At 37.0% G+C, this 21,159-nt stretch overlaps 1 protein-coding gene across 2 annotated transcripts in view; it reads right to left on the reverse strand.

Moving 5' to 3' along the window:
* Positions 1-9,191: 9,191 nt before the first annotated feature.
* PDE3A (phosphodiesterase 3A) overlaps positions 9,192-21,159 on the reverse strand; it is a 310,516-nt gene continuing 298,548 nt past the window's right edge. For both annotated transcript variants that reach the window (XM_027129458.1, XM_027129457.1), the window contains exons 13-16: positions 19,470-19,673; positions 18,622-18,777; positions 17,266-17,518; positions 9,192-10,019 (exon numbers count right to left, since the gene is read on the reverse strand). In XM_027129458.1, coding sequence (XP_026985259.1) covers positions 9,778-10,019; positions 17,266-17,518; positions 18,622-18,777; positions 19,470-19,673 — 855 coding nt within the window. In that variant the 3' untranslated portion in view covers positions 9,192-9,777. The remainder of the gene's footprint in view (positions 10,020-17,265; positions 17,519-18,621; positions 18,778-19,469; positions 19,674-21,159) is intronic.

The following is a 21,159-nucleotide window of genomic DNA, read 5'->3' on the forward strand; positions in this document are numbered from 1 at the left end:
GATGCAGCAGCAGCTGAAGTTAGAAAGTCTCAGGGTGTAAGAATGAATCACATGCCATCGCTGGTTTGAAGATGGGGTGGGGGCTGGGTGAGAGGAGAAATGCCTGGAGGAGTGAGGTGACCTTAGGAAGCTGAGAGAGGTTCCCAGAGGACAGCCAGCAAAGGAATGGGACGTTAGCTCTGTCATTGGAAGGAACTGTATTCTGCCAGCAAGCTGAATGATTCTAGAGACTTCAGAAAAGAGGTCAGGCTGGCAAACACTTGATTTCAGTCTTGTGAGAGACCCAAAGCAGAGAGTCCAGCCAAGCCCATCTGGACTTCTGACTGACAGAGTTGTGAGCTAATAAATTTGCCTTATTTTAAGTTACCAAGGTTGTGGTAAATTATTCTGGCAGAAATAGAAAACTAATGCATAATCTTTATCTGCCTTGAAGTCCCTGAAGACCAGAGCCCAAGCCTTCAATGAATTCACCTTTGGCATCTGGTGGGGAAGAGCCAGTCAGTTTGACAATGGAGGAAGGAGCAATCCCATTTCCTGAGTATAACTACAAAGTATGAAGCAATACGCCCCTCCCCCATCCAGTTCTGTCTGGTCCCAGTAGCCCAGAGGATCCCAGACAGCACAGGCCACTCAACAACTCTTCACATCTGTCAGATTTCAGCAGAAGTGGACCTGGGTTTCCTCTCTTAAGCCAGCAATGATGTAAGAAAGAATGATCTGGACATGGAGTGGTTCCAGGACTAAAAGAAGCAAGACTGTTGCTTAAAACTATCCTAACAGGCAGAAAGTTCTCTAATCATTTAAGAACTGATTACATTTTTTCTTTTCATTGGTCAGGGTGTGGTACCCATTTCCTAAGCTCCACCTCATGTGGTTCAGTGGGCATAGAGGTGATCTGTAGGGCTGGACCAAGTATGGATTAGTGTGACCAAGGACACGCTAATCTGATCTCTGAGGCTATTTCAGACAATGGCCTTGGCCATCCCTTTCCTCTGGCCTGGATCTCAGGCTCCATTAGAGCTTACCAATCATCACCTCTTACCCCATCATGTAAATTAACTTTTCTTTACCTAAGGCCAGTTTGACAGTACCTAAACACAGGAAGGAGATGAAAGTTCAGACTGGACCTAGTTATGGTCTCCCTTCCACTGAGGACCAGAGCATCACCATAAGAGGAAAGCCCTGGGAGAGGGATAGAATCCAGAACTCAAAAAGACATAGTCAATCTTGCTCGTTGTGCTGCGTGTAGTTGGAAGAATTTGTGTATGCACAAAGGGAGAAAGAAAATGTATTTATAGAGTGTGAAAATCCCCTACTAATTTCATTTGCCTAAGATATAGAAATATAAATGATTAATGGCTGGTTCCTTTGATGGGGACATGGTTTGAGGCCTGAGTGAAGGGAACTTTGAATATAACAGGCTTAGACATTAGAATTTTGTTTCATAGGTAATCGGGAAATCAATGTGTGTAGATTAAAGAATTGACTCCTTGGGAACTTTGGGTAGAAATTGCATTTTGCTTTTGTTTGTTTCAGAGAACTATATTTGAGTGGTTTCAAACCATTCAAAATTTTGTAAAGCTTTTTATATATGTGGACCAAAAACAATTCTGAGTCTGTACAACCAAATGTCCTGTATGTTGGGCATTCACAGACAAACTTGATAGGATAAGTTGTAGCATTCATAGTATAAATGGCAGCACTGTGTGTTTCACAGGACCCTGAAGCTGACTATTAGAAATCTGGTTATCTTGGTTTTGGTGCTAACTATTCTATTAGAGAAAGGGCACAGCTTAGCTGCAGAAAGTTAGATGAAGATTAAGGCAGCTAAGAATTCATCAGAGACAGGGAGAGGGATGTGACCATGGGAATAGAAGTCTCCAGGAGTTCTTGGAAATTGTAGGAGGGTCAATGGATGTGTCATTACAGTGTAGGCTGGGTACAGGCTACTGCATTTGGATATGAGAAGAAAGGATGCCTTCAAAAGTGGATGGAGGACTTGGGTTGTACAAATGACTACATCAAACATGATACCACAGAATTATATTTATATTATACATTGTTTTCACATTGTAACATCCACATTGATCATATGTGACACAATTCTACTAACTTTGAGTATATATTTACTATAACATATATATATATATATATATATATATATGTAAAACCAAGAGGCACTTCCAGTAATTCTGGCCAAAAAGGAGCATCATTTATAGTGTCTAAGCTAAAAAATAATAAAAATAAATACAACTTATCTAATATTTTTCTGTACAGATTCTACTTTATACAAAATATTTATCAGCCATTAACTGAGTCACAACAAATACTTGTGATAGGATGATACAAAGTATTGCTACATATATTAAGTGCAAGATACAGGTGAGAGGACAAGATTTATTTCAACTGCGAAATGATCACTTAAGTCCAACGCCTCACTCTTTTGTTTCTAAAAGTTGATAAATTTGGAAAGTTATTAACAAACATATTCAGGTTTGTTGAGAGTGATGAGAATTACATTGTTAAAAATTACCATGTACAAATGACATCCCTTACACTGTTACTTTGGCAGTTATTTGAAAATATTGCTTTATAGGAATACTAAATTAATCCAATACTCTGGTTTACAAATAATACAGAGACAAATATTTGGGATATGCTAATCTGAACTTTCCAGTGAAAGTTTTTGTCAGGAGGAGGTAATGACTGATCAGAACAACTGCTCCATCAGGAATCAGAACACATTTTAACACCAAAAACCAAATCAAATTAACCAAACCATCCAAAACCTCAAACACTCTGAATTCAAATTAAAGTTCTTTCAGTTGCATATCCTAATATTATTATAGGAAGCCAGGGAGAGTCTCGTTTTCATTATTTTGCATTGAGAGTTTCAGAATGTCTATAAAAGCACCAATTTTCATTTTGTGATTCGTATGATAAAAAAATCTATAGGAAGAAAATCAGGGGGTAGTTGGATTCAGTGATATTTATTTCCAGTGCCTGTCAACTAACAAACTGTTCTTGTTGAAACAAAAATGGTATGCGTTCTTCTGTGAGAATGTATTAGGAATGAACTGATATTCACAAATGGAAAAAAACCCCACCATTTAAGCAAATATAATATGGTAAAAATCCTATGCACATGTTTTACAGAGTATTAAATAGTGATTTTTTTAAACTAATAAACAAATTTATACTTAAAGTCAAGCCATTGAAACACACCGACAGGTGATATATATATATATCAGGGCTGTTATTTAAAGATAGCAATACTATAGTAGTGGATTATGCTTATACATAGCTAAAATGAAATATCTGGTATAATATGGGTTTTTGAGTCATAAAAATAACCAGTTAATTTTAAAAAGAAATGTGAGGGAAATTCTATCAACCAACAGCTGATATACACAAAGAAAACATCTTTAAACAATTACTTTTAATTTCACATTAAACCATCTGAATAATTTGCTAGTATATAGAAAGTAAAATTACTAGAATAAAAAAAAAAATCCTTCCCTTCAAAAAGTATTCAAGCAGCAGTTTCCAAGCGCTAGGGGCTAGTTCATATTCCAAAATGTGTAAGTGCTGATTGTAATGAAGGAAGTCAAGATTGAAATATGGTTCCATTAAGTCCCTTTACTCGAGAATAACTGAGAACTAAGTTGGTTTGCCACAGAAAAGATGAAGAGGTGTCCTGGGATGATCCTTTAAGTTTTATGTAGTGTTCACTCCCAATCCACAGCTCTGCTTTTTTTTTTTTTTTTTTGCTTTTTAGTACCATGGGCTGCACAATGAAACTAGGTGTGGTGAGTTAAAACTTGAGGTGAAAGGCATCTTGCTCCTTATTATAGCAGAAGAGAATTTGTGATGATTTTTCCTTTACTAATTTTGAGTTAGAGAAGGAAAATTGGAGATAAGTCATACTTTTCTCCTGTAAGTTTGACTTTTTCTTTTTGTTTTGTTTTAAAGAGGAAAGAATTCCCTGCTATAGTGTCTGTTTCACTTGAGATAGGTGAAATACTATTTAAATTACTTTTCTATTTGTGAATCTCAAATTTCAACCTACCATTTGATCATCTTAGCAGACGAATGTAGTGCATGTGGTTTATTGATCGGTCAGTGCTTCCTTTGTGAAAGTCAAGATTAATAAGATTTAATTTTTCTTAGTAGTGAAAGTATTTGGGTTCTTAACTGTGTTAGAGTTTAGTAAAATATGATCTGCATTAGTAAACCATTTATTTTAAAACAACCTAAACCGTGACAAATCGCTGGATTTGTCATTCCTCTTTCTTGGGATAATTCAGACTCTAATTTATACCCTAAATCTAATTAAATTATGGGGACTAAATTTATTTTTATCTATTTCATGTATTATTGGACTCTTCATAAAATATTTTCCTCCCTGAAGCATGCAGAGAATTAGATAAATAATTAAATATTACTTTTTACAGTTTTCTGTTACGTAATAGATCTGATTATATCAAAATGTTTAGCATCTCTATACCACAAAACATCATTTTGTGGGTTTCAATTGATTAAAAAATTTTAACAAATAATCAAATTTATTTGATTATTTTTTTTTGCTTTGCTTCAAATAATCAAATTTAATATTCTTGGTAGTACTTACATATGATGATTTAATATTATTCTTTTTGAAGCATTTTTGTTTGAATTATTTGCGTGATTAAAGAATCCCTTCTTGATGTAAAACAATGAGGAAATCTGTCTGAACATGAACATGTTCAGTGTTTCTTATCAATAAGAAGGCGGCTTGCCTTTTCTTCTTTGCTCCACAACTCCTCAAGGAAGCAGAAATCCATGATACCAATGCCTGTCAATGTAATCAACCTTAAAAGTATGATATGGAGGAAAAACTAGCTGCCTTTTTAGATGGGGAATTTGGATTCATAAGAGCCTTAAGCACATGTCAAAAGCCAGTTCGGTTTTCCATCTATACACCATTCCTTATAGTCTTATCTGTACTAAAACAATCTATACCAGATCAGTATTTTTGAATCCGGATATTGAGTTCCACCAACTAAATAATGGCTTAATCTTCAGTTTTGTGTCTTCCAACATATTTAGCAACAAAATGCTCAATTATTTTTTGTCACTATTGTTAACCTGCTATTAGAATGATTTTGTAGTGTGAACGTAAAGATCATAGTACCTAAAACTGGTACATTTTCCTCTGATTAGAGAAGCTAAGCATAGTTTAATTCTGGAATGTTCTTTACCTAAAATGGTGAATTGGTCTCCTAATCTTAAAGTTCCATTTTGTTGGACAGATTAGAAAAATGGACTGACAGACAGTATCATCAAGGTCATAGTTTTACTTCATAGAGAAATCACCAGAGAAATGAATTACTTAGAACTGGTTATAAAGTATTTTGCTGCTTGATAGGAGAGAAGGCAATTGAAAGGAACTCAGTTTGGTTTCAGAGTATATAGATATTTTAGTGCTCAAATACCTGGAGTTGAGCCATTAGCGTTTGAAAATTTGTTGCTTTTTTCCACACCCATTAGCTGATAATTATATGGAGAATCTGATTTACTGTAGATTATGAAAGTTTACAGAACTCTGTTTTACTGGAGCCTTCTGCCCGTTTGCAAAGGCAGTTTATTTCCAAAATTGTATATAAACCAGGAAAAGTATTAAGTGGGAATCAGACTTAGGATGGAAGAGAAGGACAATAAGACCCTTATTGTGGCTTTCAGTATTATTTTAGAAAAACTGAATGACAGGGACAGTGGAGATCCCCATACTGATATGGAAGCACCAAAAATACCTCCTAAAGCAGAATAGAAATGATAATTTGATTCTTTACTTCTCATTAGTTAGGAGTTGTTCATCACACAAATAGTTCACTTTTGTAAAGCAGTCGTTTCAAGCTTTAGACTTTATTTACAATGATAATTTTCATATCTTTATTACTTAGAAAATAATTTATGTTTTTCCATCATTTTAACAAAAAATAGGCCTGAGTCTCATGCCTTTTGCACAGCTTTTACCTTCAAAGAAAGTTCTCTGGGAAAGTGACAGGGGACATCAGGACATTGCAAATCAAGAGAGGCAGGGGTGTGAGGAAATTGCAATACGTATTATACATGTAATATGAAGTCCGCTTGACGTACCGTCGTCTTTAGTTTTACTGAGATTGCAATGGTTAGGATTTGTTCTGGAATTCCATCAAAACAGAACAGACATAATTTCGTGTTCTGTGTTTAGAAAGTGGGTATTTTCTTAAACATAATATGAGGAAATTCCTTCACTTCTCAGGTGAAGACCGATGTAGATAAATCCCTGTACAGAGCTACTGTCTTCATCTTTGACTAAGAGCAAAACCAGGTCTTATATAAATGACAAAAATAACTTACAGTTTTAAAATATGCTGAAGTGGTGTTTTCACCAAGGAAACAATATTCTCAAGGTTGGCTTAGATCGATAACCAGAAAGACGTTCTATTGGCATGCTGGAAATGCCATCGATGACATTCTTAGTATACCTGGTCTTTTCCTTAACAAAAAGCAACCACTAGCATCAAGGCCACCAAATTCCAGCTTTTCCTACCATTAGCTTCATGGCTGTCCATACAATTCTTTTCCCTAAATGGGCTAGACATTCCTTCATTTGAAAGACCTGAGTTTATCTAATGGCACCTATAATTAGGCTCATATAAAAATGTAGTGAATTGCAACAAATACACGGGCACTACAGGAAGCAAGCTCTGGAGTTGGAAGTGAACACAGTAATACTGCTGTCACCAAGGACGGGGAGACCACCACTAGCAGAAAACATCTTTTCATGTCCCTCGGCATCCTGTGGGATGTACTGGGTGTGTATGAAAGTCAAGCGCTTGAAGAATCGCCATTCCTTTTCTTGAACTGACTTTAGCTTTAATACACTGGCAATATATCTTTCTTTGAAGGAAAAAAATGATTAATCTGCCTAGACTGGTGAGCACAGTTCTGGAATGAAGAGGTTCTTACTGCTTTGGCCATGATTATTTCATGTACTTGAAAACAGAACAAAACAAAAACCAGCTAGTGTGCTTAGACCTCTACTCTGGCAGCCAGGCGGGCCCCTACTTGGGGTCATGGAGCGTTGAGGAAGCCACCAATATATGGTTATGAATGTATAACTACTCTGTCGCCATTTAACTTGCTCCATACCTGGATTTTTCCTGGACTTACATTTATTTTAGAGACATATGGCATTTGGAGCAGGGGGAAAGATTAGTTTTGTTAAGTAATTAGATACAAGAGGTATGTGAGTATAAATGCTTTTTTCCCCCCTTCTGTTATTTGCCATGGAAGGAAAATAAATTCACTGGGGAAATGTATTTGACTCACAGTAAGTTTTGCAAACATAGAGACACACAGGGAATACTAAAAAAATGGAAAACAACTCCGTAAGTCCTAAATAATGAAGACCTGATGTTACCTCAAAAAAAAACCACAAATTATTCTCATTATTTAGGTAGAATCTGCATCTGTTTGATCCTTTTCATATTTTCCTACTTTTGGGGAAATTTGCCTTGAAACTATGTTTATTTTGGATTGTATTATCTTTGCCTTATTTTAAAAATGCCATGGATTATTGTATAATCATTGCTTTGGAAGGGAAGAATATCCATTTATGAGAAATGAAGGCATTTTTAATGTAAACACTCTTTTCTATGATTTGAGAGGAAATAAAAAGTAGAAATCACAAGCAAGATTTACTTGAAGCTAAGGGTGTTTAGATGATGAGCAGGCCAGGATATAGTATCAAAGGAAATGTTACAAGCAAAAAGTGTTGGGAAGAAAGGGACACCAATTATAAACATTTCTCATTGTTTAAGAAAGTCTTTCGCTTGGGAGATGTGGATCCAGAAGTTACCCAAAAGTTAGCCAGAGTTGCTAGTGAAAAAACATTCTTTGCAGCATCCTCATTTAATTGGCATAAAATAACTGTATCCGGTTATCATTTAAATTAGAACAGGTAGATGAGTGGGTGTTCACAGACCTCCATGCAAATGAACCATCCATCTCTTACTGGGCTTGGAGAGAGCTACAATGTATAAAAATGGTGATTAAAATAGAACTTTATAAAAATGTTTCCCTTTTCCCTTTGAAAAAAAAGAGTTGACTATCTACAGAAACAAAAACAAATCTTTATATTTACATCAAGATAACTATTCATGACAAATATAATAATATGAAATAAAATATTGAAAGTGAGTGTCAACTTTTTAAATAGAGGTTTGGCTCACAGCATAAACAAGGGTAGATAAACAAACCAAAAAAAAAAAAAAAAAAGACTGTCAATGATAGGCCCAGTCCCCCCAAATCCCTCAAGTCTCCCCTGCCAAAAGAAACATGACAATGGGCCAGATTACAGCTAGAAGTCACCCCATCACACCGTGAGTGCAGCAGTACAATAGGGTTGTCCGTGCAACCTTTGCCACCCAAAAGGCAATCTTCACCAGGTGCCAAGAATCAGGCTTTCACTATGTCAATAAACACCAAACCCTAGGTTGAAATTTTCCCCTTCATCTCTCACTCACTCACTAGCTACCCCAGAGTGGGTTTCTGCTTGCCTTCCTTTTTTTTCTTTTTCTACTGCACATTTTGCAGCAAATTAAGACATAGGCGATCCCCATTACGAGCCATTTCTCAGGCCTTCTCTGGCGACCTTTTAGAACTGTAACCTGATGAAAAGACCTGACTTCAGCTCCTTCTGAGGTGTTTCTGTTTAAAGAATTCCATCCCCTTCCGTGGTGATTTGATTTTAGGTGAGTGACAGACAGACAGACATACAGACAAACAGCTCCTATACATTCATTCAGCGACTAGACTGGAAAATGTCTCAGTCCTCCTGGTTTAAGGCTGGTGACAGAGAGCCTCGAAGGGATGCACAGGCCCGTGGCCCTCTCCTCCAGCCTGCCAATCCCCTCCTTCTGCAGAGGGACTTTTACTGAAGCCAAGTAGAGGCAGGCGTTTGGGATGGCTGCCTCTTAAGGACTCTCCAGAGCGAACTTCATCCTGTTTGTTCACATGTGCTGAGTCGTCTGCTGCAGCAATGCTATGAACGACTAAAACCACAAAAATCTCTCTTTACATACACACAAATGTACATACACATGAGCATCCTTTCCATCTCTCTCTCATACACACACACACACACACACACACACACACACACACACACACACACAATGTTGGCAGGATGTATAAGAATTCAAACAATGCTCTGGAACTTTCATCCCTCAGTACTAAGAGCAAAAGCTTCTTAGTCGTAACCTACATTTGCTACACTGCTTCCCGGCTAAAGCTTCACCATCTCCTTTGGAATTTCTTTTCCTTTAGTTTTTCCTTTATGATTTATTATATCACAGTGACCACTATATATCTTAACATGAATGTTACTAAATCGTGGAGCCAGGAATCCCGGCTTTTCGGTGTGTCTGTGTGTCTGCGTGTGTGTCTGTGAATATGTTTTACATGGATCTATGTGAGAGCTTATATACACACACACATATATACTTCTTCCTTTAAAAAAATCCTTAGAAGCTGGTGTTGTTATAATGTGAAAGCTTCTCTGAGTGAGAGTTTTTTAAACCATGTACCTCACTGTAAAAATAAACACATACAACGCAAAGAATCCCAAAATGCCATAGCCGTTTGCCCATCTTCTCATATTTCTACAGTGTTGTGTCTAAGTGTTGTGCTGGCTTGAAAAGAGTCTGTGACAAGTCACTCTGCTTCGAAACGTAGCTCATTTATCCATTGTCACTGGTTTGGCTTTGGGGTTGGGGTTTCGTCTCCTCTCGGCTTCCCCTTTTCTTCATCTTCTTCCTTGATGGCCTGGATCTGGTCTGAGGGATGCTGCTGGGGGGACTGGTCCAGGGACGGATCCTCTATGCCCGCCAACCTCTGTTCCTCCTCAATGACTTTCTTCCACATCTTGTGGTTCTGCAGAAGGTGCTGAGTTATTTGGCAGTAGACTTTTCTCCTTTTGAAAGTTTTCTTTCCTGAGAAAACACCAAATTAGACTACTTATTTGTGTGTTGAGTACGGGACAGTTTTTTCCCCTATTCATAGGGGTCAAGTACCAAATGGATACATATATCTATCACTTGATGTGTATATTGTAATAATCATTTTTGAGAGTGGGGAAATAAGAGGAAGATGGCATGAACCATTAACATATCATTGAGACGTACTGTGAACAGTATTTAATATCTGGTAACGTAACGTCCAGTACAAGGTTTTGTATGTTTCGTGGAGTTATTATTCTCACTCCATTCAGACTCTCAAGATTTGCCACATAGATTATTGGAATAATTCCTTGTTACGTGTTCCTCTGCTTTGTCAACCAGTTCAACTCACAAAAGTCTACAATATTGATTTTTTAAAAAAGACAGTTTTGATAGTACTGTTCTGTTTCCTGTGGACTAAAAAATTAATTTCAAACTCCTCTAGCAGGGAGCTTTGACTCTAGTGGGAAAATAGAGAGTAAACAAGTAAGGACAATTACACTGAGTTGTACAAAGTCTTTGAAAGGTGGCAGAAAGAGAGGGAAATGACTTAGCTGGGAGGATGCTGCATGATGATGGTGGCCTGGACTAGGATGGGGACAATGGAAACGAAGATGAGTAGACAAATGTGAGATACATTTGTGAGGTATAGTCAACAGCACTTGGCAACCGGTTAAATGTAAGGAAAAAAGAAGGGAGGAATCAAAGACAACCCTGAGCTTTCTGACGTGAACAGCTGAGTGGCAAGATGTTCTGAGAAAGGGCACATTAGATGAGCAGACTTGAGGCGTATGTTGAACATGAAGCGTCTGGGAGACCTCCAAGTGGAGAAGTTAAGTAGGCAGTTATTCTCTTCTAAGCACAGAATGTAATGTACCTTCATTCAAGTGACCATTTTAGACATAGGCCAAGAATCTGGAAGTTAGACAGATTCTCACATTGGATTATAAACTTCTCTATGGACAGAAGTTTTTCCCCTTTTGCGTATATATCTGCAAAGCTCCAGACCTTAGTTAGTATTCAGTAAGAGTTTACTAAATGAATTATGTCCTCTCTAGTTTCTGTTCCACAATTCCAAGTACATGGTGAAGTGTTGACAAGTGATTGATGATAAAAATAATAAAAGTATGAAAATGTGGTCCACAGGAAATTCTGATCTGAGACTGCATTAAAGAGTTAACAGTACAAGTTACCAGGATGATCTGCAAGGAAATTTGAATTTATTTAATGACGTAGTAATGATTTACCATGTAAAATCTGGAAGGAAAAACAAAAGAAAAAAAAATGGTAACAATAACAAAAAAAAAGGAAAAAAAACGCCGATTGCTTTTCCCACCGAAATTTTCCACCAAAATTTTTGTGGAAGTGCTAATGATTCCTTCAACAGTTTTATTATTAAAAAAAAATGTCTTGTACCTTAAAAGACGATAAGATCAATTTTTAAAACATAGTTCAGAAAAAGGACACCAAATTATTTTGAATTACTTTTGAACCATACAGACACATAAGGAAATTATTAAGTTGGATGAATGCCAGGGTTGGGGGGGAAATGCATACAGGCAGACTCATAAGCAAGAATTTAAAAAAAAATATTTACTATATTCATTATCTTATTCATGAGATGGACCCATCAATCAGCTTATATTGGTCACCTACTAACTGATAAGCATGTTTCTGGATGCTATGGAAACAAAGACCAATGAGTCTCAGAGTTTGCCTTAAAGGAGCTTACCATCTATAGGAGAGAGGGCCCAGAAGGTCAGAACTGAAATAAACATGCTATGTTTTATGATGGACCTAGGTAAGTGACCAAGATGGCCTTAATGTTCCCCTCATCTTCACTAAAATTCAGATAGCTAGGTTTCTTCCAGACACTAGGACCCTGATCTAAAACTTGTAATTGCAAATTCTTTCTCTGCCCCTTGGTAATGGAGATGAATCTCCCAGCCTCTAGCCGGTTTGACAACCCAGGAAACATCTTTCTCAAGGACCTGGGAGCCAGCCCTTTGAAACGCAATTATTAAGAAAGATAGGACCAAAAGACAGCCCTCAGAATGGGAGAAAATATTTGCAAAGGAAGCAACTGACAAAGGATTAATCTCCAAAATTTACAAGCAGCTCATGCAGCTCAATAACCAAAAAACAAACAACCCAATCCAAAAATGGGCAGAAGACCTAAATAGACATTTCTCCAAAGAAGATATACAGATTGCCAACAAACACATGAAAGGATGCTCAACAGCACGAATCATTAGAGAAATGCAGATCAAAACTACATGAGATATCACCTCACACCAGTCAGAATGGCCATCATCAAAAAAATCTACAAACAATAAATGCTGGAGAGGATGTGGAGGAAAGGGAACACTCTTGCACTGCTGGTGGGAATGTGAATTGGTACAGCCACTATGGAGAACAGTATGGAGGTTCCTTAAGAAACTACAAATAGAACTACCATATGACCCAGCAATCCCACTACTGGGCATATACCCTGAGAAAACCATAATTCAAAAAGAGTCACGTACCAAAATGTTCATTGCAGCTCTATTTACAATAGCCCAGAGATGGAAACAACCTAAGTGTCCATCATCAGATGAATGGATAAAGAAGATGTGGCACATATATACAATGGAATATTACTCAGCCATAAAAAGAAACGAAATTGAGCTATTTGTAATGAGGTGGATAGACCTAGAGTCTGTCATACAGAGTGAAGTAAGTCAGAAAGAGAAAGTAAGTCAGAAAGTGAAGTAAGTCAGAAAGAGTCAGAAAGAGAAACACATATATATGTGTTACCGTATGCTAACACATATATATGGAATTTAAGAAAAAAAATGGCATGAAGAACCTAGGGGTAAGACAGGAATAAAGACACAGACCTACTAGAGAATGGACTTGAGGATATGGGGAGGGGGAAGGGTAAGCTGTGACAAAGCGAGAGAGAGGCATGGACATATATACACTACCAAACGTAAGGTAGATAGCTAGTGGGAAGCAGCCGCATAGCACAGGGAGATCAGCTCGGTGCTTTGTGACCACCTAGAGGGGTGGGATAGGGAGGGTGGGAGGGAGGGAGACGCAAGAGGGGGAAGAGATAGGGGAACATATGTATATGTATAACTGATTCACTTTGTTATAAAGCAGAAACTAACACACCATTGTAAAGCAATTATACTCCAATAAAGATGTAAAAAAATAAAATAAAATGGGTAAAAGACAAAAACAAAAAGATAGGGTCCCTATCACCGATCTCTGTGGGTAGGAAGGAGCCTAACTTCAATAAGCACCAATTAGCAAACAAAAATGGCCTAATCACATTGACCAACTCCCTCCCCTTTAAGATCCTCAATACTTTTTCCTTAGCTCATTCCAGCGTGTAAAAACTCTCCTGCCTTTGTTTTCAATGGAGTTGAGTCCAATGTCTCTCTCCTATTTTAATAGTCTTGAAGAAAGTCTTCCTTACCATTTTTAACAAGTATGCAGTGCAATTTCTCTCTGACACATCAAAGTGTGGCAACATCAGGTACTCAACCTGTGAGGGAGTAGATAAGACTTTTTCCAAAGGACATGACATTTGAGCTGAGAGGTAAATTATGAGAATTAAATACATTGGGTGGAGAACGGGCTGGCAGCATTCTAGGTACGTGAGGGGCATGTGTACAGGCAGAGGGCACGGGGCCCTGGAGCATAACACCAATTTCTTCAGTTATAAGATTCTTAACAAGGGCAATATATACATAAAATAAAATTGAAAAAAATCTGAATTCTTTCTATAGAAATCAATAAAATATATTAATCCATTCAATTTGTAAGAGCAAACCTTTAAAATTACTTTTCTATCAAAGCTATCTACTTGTCTATTTCTACATTGTTTTTATTGTAGTGAAGTTCAATCTTTACATGTTAATATACTTTTTAACCTAATCCTTTGAGTCAAGCGAGTTACAGATGATCACTGGGTGAAGGATGGACTTGAATCAGTCACAGCACATGCTCTACTGCTCAAGGTGATTATTCCATCCAAAAGTTATACAGGTTCACGGTAGTGCGTTCACAGGGAAGAAGCTAACAAAAGCTCAACTTTTCTCTTTTTCCTTTTGGGGCAGCCCCCATGAGAGCAGCTGTTCTCTTATTAATGCTGCTAAACCTCTCTGGAATTAAACTGAATAAGGTGACGTAGAAGAAAGTTTGTACCAAATAAATTTGCGTAGATTAGAGTCTGCAGGTGGTCTAAAACATGCCTGTATTGAGAGCCAAATTGTTCAGCACTGGAACCTTTTGAAATGAGAACAAAGATCCTTTCATTGCTCAAACTCTAAATGCAGCTTAGTACTTCATTAGAAACCTCTTAGTTTGCTGTAGGAATCTTTCAAATTTAATTATGAGGTGGGGAAAAATGCCTTCTTTACCCAGGATACCATATTGAAATATCTTATTCTGTGTTTCCTGAGAGACCTCCAAGTTTTGCAAATTGCTGAAATTATCGGTGCATATTTAATTTACATTTTTTTCTGAAATCTAAGTTGCAGGTTAAATCAAGTTAACCGTCTCAGTCAATATGAATCCTGAAATTAAAATTACTAAGAGTCAATAACACTGGAGTTAAAACAAGGAGACCTGGGTTTCCTTTCTGGTTCTGCGGAGTCCGCCTACACCTTGGGTTGTCAAACTTCTGAGCCTCAGTTTCGACTTTTGTAAAATGAGGCAGCTGAACTGCATGATCACTGATTCCCCTTCCATTTCTAGAATTCTGTTATTCCACGTGGCCAACTTTTACTAGATACTAACACTGCCCAATATTTATCATTTTCTTTGCTATAAAGGCATAGTTCAAATATAATTTTCCAAAAGCTATGGTTATCAAATCATTGTTGATGATGTCTTAAATTTGAACGTAAAGGTGACCAGTTGACTTTTAGAAGCCATTAGTAAACAGAATCCACAGAATTCTCATTCCTGCTTTAGTGAGCTTGATTAAAAATGGGAAGGTCAGTAGAGTAACACACCAGAATCTGAGAGTCAGTATGGCCACCCAACCCTCCAGAACAGAGACAAATCGAATATTTGGTTGGTTGTTGTATTTGCTGCTAAAGCCAACGCTGACGAGTTGAGCCTGTTAAACCTCCTGACCTGGGTTCTTCAATTCTTGATGCCTAGATTATGTATGTGTTGCTTCAATGTATTTGAGTTCAAATAGCAAGCAAGTAGGGCCCACGGGAACAAAGCTTTCCCAGAGGCTAAGCTGACCACACTTTCCAATAACATTCAGTGGAAAAACTGTCCAGTCCTTAGTCAGACAGCAAATTACCTGGCTCTTTGAATGAAAAAAAAGTAAAAACGTAAAATTCATGCATGTTTATTAAATGAGAAAATGAATAATCCATGAATCCTATCTTGGCTCCTACCTCTGAATCCCAAGATCAGCACAAACTTTTTAATAGACATCTTCTGATAAGCATCAGAGGAATAAAATAAAATTACTTTGATAATAGAATATTGAAGGAAAACAACTTTTCATTTTCCTCCCATTCTGTATAAAAGTTAATATACGGGTTAGACCTTAAGCAAAAGTCTGACCTAAAGCCAAACTTGCCCCGTCTCACCAGTCTATGGTTAATAATGAGTTCTTTATCTCTGCTTACGTGAGCTTACGACAAGGCACTTATATGAGGGCAAAATAGGTTAATACACACGTTAGGATATCTCTTTACCTAGATGGCCAAATGAACGAAGTCATGCATTTCCCTGACTGTGCTAAAAAAAAAAAAAAGGGAAAAAATGATCATAATGTCTTTCATTGGTAATATTTTTGGTAAGGGCCTTGAAAAATATCAATATTAAGACTGAACTTCCTTTATGAAGGTAGATAGGAACCACGTACTATACTCCCATGAACATAGGAACAGTATTTGTGCAATATCACTGTAAGAGTTATTGGTTTTCCTAATTATGCTATTAGGGCTTCCTCCCTATGGCAGGAGAAACAGTGGAGAATATTTCAAGATGTGAAGAAAAATAATCTTGATTTTATAGACAATTAAGTTGAACAGATTAGAACGGCTACATGATGCACTCCAAATCAATGACGAGATGTGACCACTTCTCACTGTCACTATTGCCACTACCCTGGTCCAAAGCCACAGTCATCTCTCACTTGGATAATTTCAACAGCCTCTTAACACACTGCCCTGCTTACACCCTTGCTCTTACCCCAAACTCGAGAATATTCTCAATGCAGCAGTTGAAGCAATCCAGTTAAAACATAATTTGAATCAACTAAGTCTTCTGCTCAAAACCTCTGATGGCTTCCCATCTTACTCAGAGTAAAAGCCAGACTCCATACTGTGACCTGCAGAGCCCTACCTTCTAACCCTCCATCATCTCAGTCCCCACTCCCTAGCCCCCTTCCTCTGCTTCAGCCTCCCAGCTCTCCGGACGCTCCTTGAACACCCAGCCAGTGTCCACGTCAGGACCTTTACACGGTTTGCTTTCCTCTCTCCTTGAAATGCTTTGTCCACATCTCTTTCCATGGATCACTCCTTCCCTTGCTTCTTTCAGGTTTAAAAAAAAATTCTCTTATTTAGACCGTCCATGGCTATCCTAAGATTTTAATCTTTCTGCACAATATTTCATATCCTTCTTATTTTTCATTTTTATTTTTAAACTCTAGCATTTATCAGTACCTAACATATTACAGATTTACTGATTTGTCTTTCTTAGTGTCTGCTGACCCCACTGGAATCTAAGTCTAAAAGGGCAAGGATTGATCGATTTTTCTTTTTTTTTTGGTCTGATTTGTTCATGGCTCTGTCTTTACAGTCTAGAAGAATGCCTGGCACAGAATAGGTGCTTACTAAATATTTGATGAATGAATGAGTGACTGCTACCTCTTACCACTTTAGCACCTCCCTCGAAGCAAGCCAGGAAGAGTCTATGGCTGGTCTAGATAGTACCTGAGATTCCTAAAGCATTCAGATACTCTGAAAAATAGGCTTTGATTACTTAATTGTCTTACTTCATAACAGAGAACATACCTTTTTATGAACATGGTATTATAATAGATTCCACAGTCTGTAATTTCCATTATCATGATATTGGGGAAGGGGGGTATCCATAATCACTGCAGCAGGTGATATTTGGACTCAGCTATGAAATTCACGAGGAGCATCAAACTTATTGTGAACCTAAGTAAGAAAACAATCCTAGGAGAAGCACATTCGAGAGAGATTCTATAACTTACTTGGAGATTCACTATTTTTACAGGTTTCCTCTTCGTTTGGTGCTTCCTCCTCCTCTTCTTCTGGGTCATCGGTGTCTCCTGACTCATCACTGTCTTCCACCCATTTCCCTGGCATCAGTCCTGCTGAATCATAGGAGTTGCACAGAGGACCCACAATGTGCGAGATGAAGGATTCCTGAAGGTTGGCCAACTGAGGAGCAGAACGGTCCATGAAAGGGCTTATTGGTAACCCGAGGCTGGCCTCTTCATCACCCTAGAAATAGGAATGTAGCAGGAACAGTTAACTAGAAAGGCAAACGACAAGGAAAGTGTAAAATACCAATACAGTCACCATTCCCTTGGCATCTAAAATTTGCAAATATGCAAGAACCCAGGCATACGTGTGAACTCTTTCTTTCCTGGACTGCTAAGAGATTTTCCCCACATTACTAAGATTCCTGTCGGACTGCTTTGCTGCCATTTACCAGTTTGGTAATCTTGAGGGTTTGGTTTTTGACCAAGGGGAAATACAAGAAATGGTTTAATGTCTAAGTAGATGACCTTTCTCATGACACTAGTCATTGTTCCTTATATTAGAGTATAAGTTAGAATATAAATGCAATGCTGAATATAAAAGGCAATGCTGGATATAAACATCCAACAAATAGATAATCTATCATGTTTTCCTTTTGTTTTGCCTTGGCTGCCAGGAATTTTAAAGTAACTTATTCCTCAATTAAAGTTGCTACCTCAACCCGGCTTTGGGTTGAATTATGTCTTCTGTGATTATATAGTTTCTGATATTCTTATTTATGTTTAACAGTACTACTGTATAAGTGTTTACTTTGAACTGATTCATTTTTAGAAAAAAAAAATCAGATTGTAAACCAGAAGTTACCTAGCAACATTAATGAAGGAATTATACCAAAATATCAACAATGATTATGCCTATGTAGCGGAATTATTATAACTGGATTTTCTCTTTCCTTTACATTTTTTCTATATTCAGTATTTCAGGATTGATTATGAATTTATTCCGAGGAAAGGCAATACCTTATTTTCTAGAAAGCACGAACATTTATTTTAAATATAAGTCCTATCTATAATGCTCAAAAAAGTTCTTTCTAATCTTTAACAGTGTCCAGGGAAAGGCGATGTATTACTTAATACTTGCAAATAACTTTATCTTAGAGTTTTTACGCTTACAGTTTAGTCCAATTTTTGTCATTTTTTTAATCCTCTGATTAAAATTGGCCAGTGCCTTTTCTGATGGCAGCATGAATATGCAATAGACTGATCACGCTTCAGCTTTTGGAAGCTTTAGGGAATTTATGAGCTGCCTCAGTATGGATTAAGAGAAATAGTTAAGTTAGTTACCTGTTCATAAAATTCATTGACGATACCCTCTGTCCACTGAAGATGGAGCTCTTTAAACTTAGCTGGCCCATTGATATCAGCCAACTTTATACACATTTGACAAACCAGCAGACGATCATTTTCATTGGTCCAATCTATTCCAACTTCATCATTCACCTGTTTGAGGGACAAAGTTAAAATGGGTTCTGATGCAATGAAAGCAAAAGTTGAACAGGAGAATAAACAACAGAATATTGATTGTCTTCCTACCATGTGCAGGTTAGAATGCCAAGTAAGGAGAAACATCTCAGCTGTTTCAAATAATGTTATTGGCTTAAATAAATTAATAGTAAAATAGATCACCAAAAAAAGTAAAATAACAAATGATGGATAATTATTAATTATTCAATTAATTGAAAAGAAATGCTATTTAATATTAACATAGGTTTTAAATTACTATTAAAATAATGTGGCTACAAATAAGAAATTTTGAGTTAATATTTATTTGGGCATTTATGTTTGAGGTATGAAATTCTGCTTCAGGTTTTTGACCTTTACTACTGCCAGGTAATTTCTGTTAGCATTCCACGGAGATGAGAGCAAATTAAATCAAACAGAAACACAATGATAGTTAGTTAGAATTCTATTATTTCTCTGTAGTGCAAAGTATAATCTATACTGACAGCACCTCAACGTATCAGGTTTCCAGGTTAGGACCAATGCCTAAATATCGGCTTCTGGTTAAACATTTCATTGCCTCTCATTTTCACATTTGACATATATGAGGTGACAGCAGTGAGTTCAACACTTTGATTCCATGACTTCTTTCAATGTGGCCAGAAAATGAAGACTGGTACAAATCTAGTTACCTTGGCATTAAATTTGGCTACGAAGTCAAAGTGTTTCTTCAGGTCAGTGGCCAAAATTGCTTCAATGACAAGGAAACGGAAATGCTTAAATTCCACATGGTCAAGGTTAACTAAGAAGTTATATTCCGGCCGGGACATGAAAAGATTCCACGCAGCAGCTGCATGATGGTTCTCCAAAACTGAACGATCGTTATAGAGCACCGCCTAGGCAAAGACGAGAGTGAAGAGTTCAACTTTTTAAATTAAAAAACAAAAATAAATGAGAATATGCAAAGCTTTTGGAATCCGCTTTTATCAGGGAACACAGGAATGTAACCTCGTGGCAGCCGGTTATTAAGAAGCACTTACTGCTGTACATTGTTTACTTTTCTGGGTTAAATTTCCTTTTTTGTAAGATAAAGTTCATTTCCTTGAAACGTTATTTCATTTCCTTGAAACTTTATTTCAGATTCTTGCAATTGAAGGGCTTAGAGTTAGCTTTTATCAGATTATTATTGTTATTTTGCAGGGCACAGGAATTTAACCATTAAAATATGCAAATATACTAATATTCCTAAGAAGTAACTCAGTTACTTCCCACATCTAGAATGACTGACTTCCTTTTAGTTAAATACATATAACAAATACAGAGGAATGGAATCCCTGAGGAGCCCATAATTCAAAAGATTCTTACCCCACAATCAGCCATAGGAAATATCACCCCCTGTCTACTAATTGAAAGTATATAGTAAATATCTACTTGTTTGAAATTCTCTAGTAATGCTGAGGGATGCTGCAAAGGAAAAGGAAGTTGCCTAAAAAATGCTTGGAGACTAGTGTGGTAGATTTAGATGGAGGGGAAAAAAGGTATAAGGACAAAAAAGACCAAGGACATGAAAATTGATATTTTATGAATATTAATAAATATTAATTTATCATTGCTTGCTGATCCGTAATCATTAATCACAGTGGAGAGGCTGGGAATAGGTTGTGTCGTGAGATACCAAGTGAGGCAACTGAAAATGCATGCATGTGTAGGAAAATTGAACGGTATATGGTGTTGGCAAAAGGACTTGCTTATCTTTAGGGAAAATATACTCTGGTGTATGAACGGCACAGTGAAAGAAATTACAGTAAGCAGTGAGGGAAAAAATCAGGATATTTGTATTGTATACAGATTGGAAGAAAATTCTAGACTAGTCTATAAGAGAGGGTGTGGAAATGGAGGAGAATGGGGAAAAAGACAAAAAGCAAACGTGACCAAAAAAAAAAAAAAAAAAAATACTGGACCAGATTGGCCTCTAGATCCTCCAGAAAGAAAAACAAGATCTTGGGATCTTTAGTAACATGGGTCCAGCTGGTTAAATCAAGGAGAAGCTTATTAAATTTAATTATATAGATGGAGTTGCCTAAATACTTAGTGATTAATATTGGACTTTAATTTACATGCCAAGATGAACTTCTTTAAAGTTACTGTTTTTGGAGTACTATGTTCAGGTAAAAAATTTCCCTTAAGTGAATGAAATAAATTGATTTTTAATTCTTCCTAACCAATAAAAATGCCATAAGAATAGTAATTGTTATAATGAATATATCTCAAAGGAATAGGATTTATATCCAGAGGAGCCTTACATTCTTAATAGTCTTAAATTTATATCCAAAGAAACCTTTAATTCTTAAATTAGAGAACCAAGAAAGATTTGGTTCTCTA

The sequence above is a fragment of the Aethalodelphis obliquidens genome, unplaced genomic scaffold (genome assembly GCF_003676395.1).
Source record: "Aethalodelphis obliquidens isolate GAN/ISIS:26980383/991018 unplaced genomic scaffold, ASM367639v1 scaffold36, whole genome shotgun sequence".
In the NCBI taxonomy this organism is placed as follows: domain Eukaryota; kingdom Metazoa; phylum Chordata; class Mammalia; order Artiodactyla; family Delphinidae; genus Aethalodelphis; species Aethalodelphis obliquidens.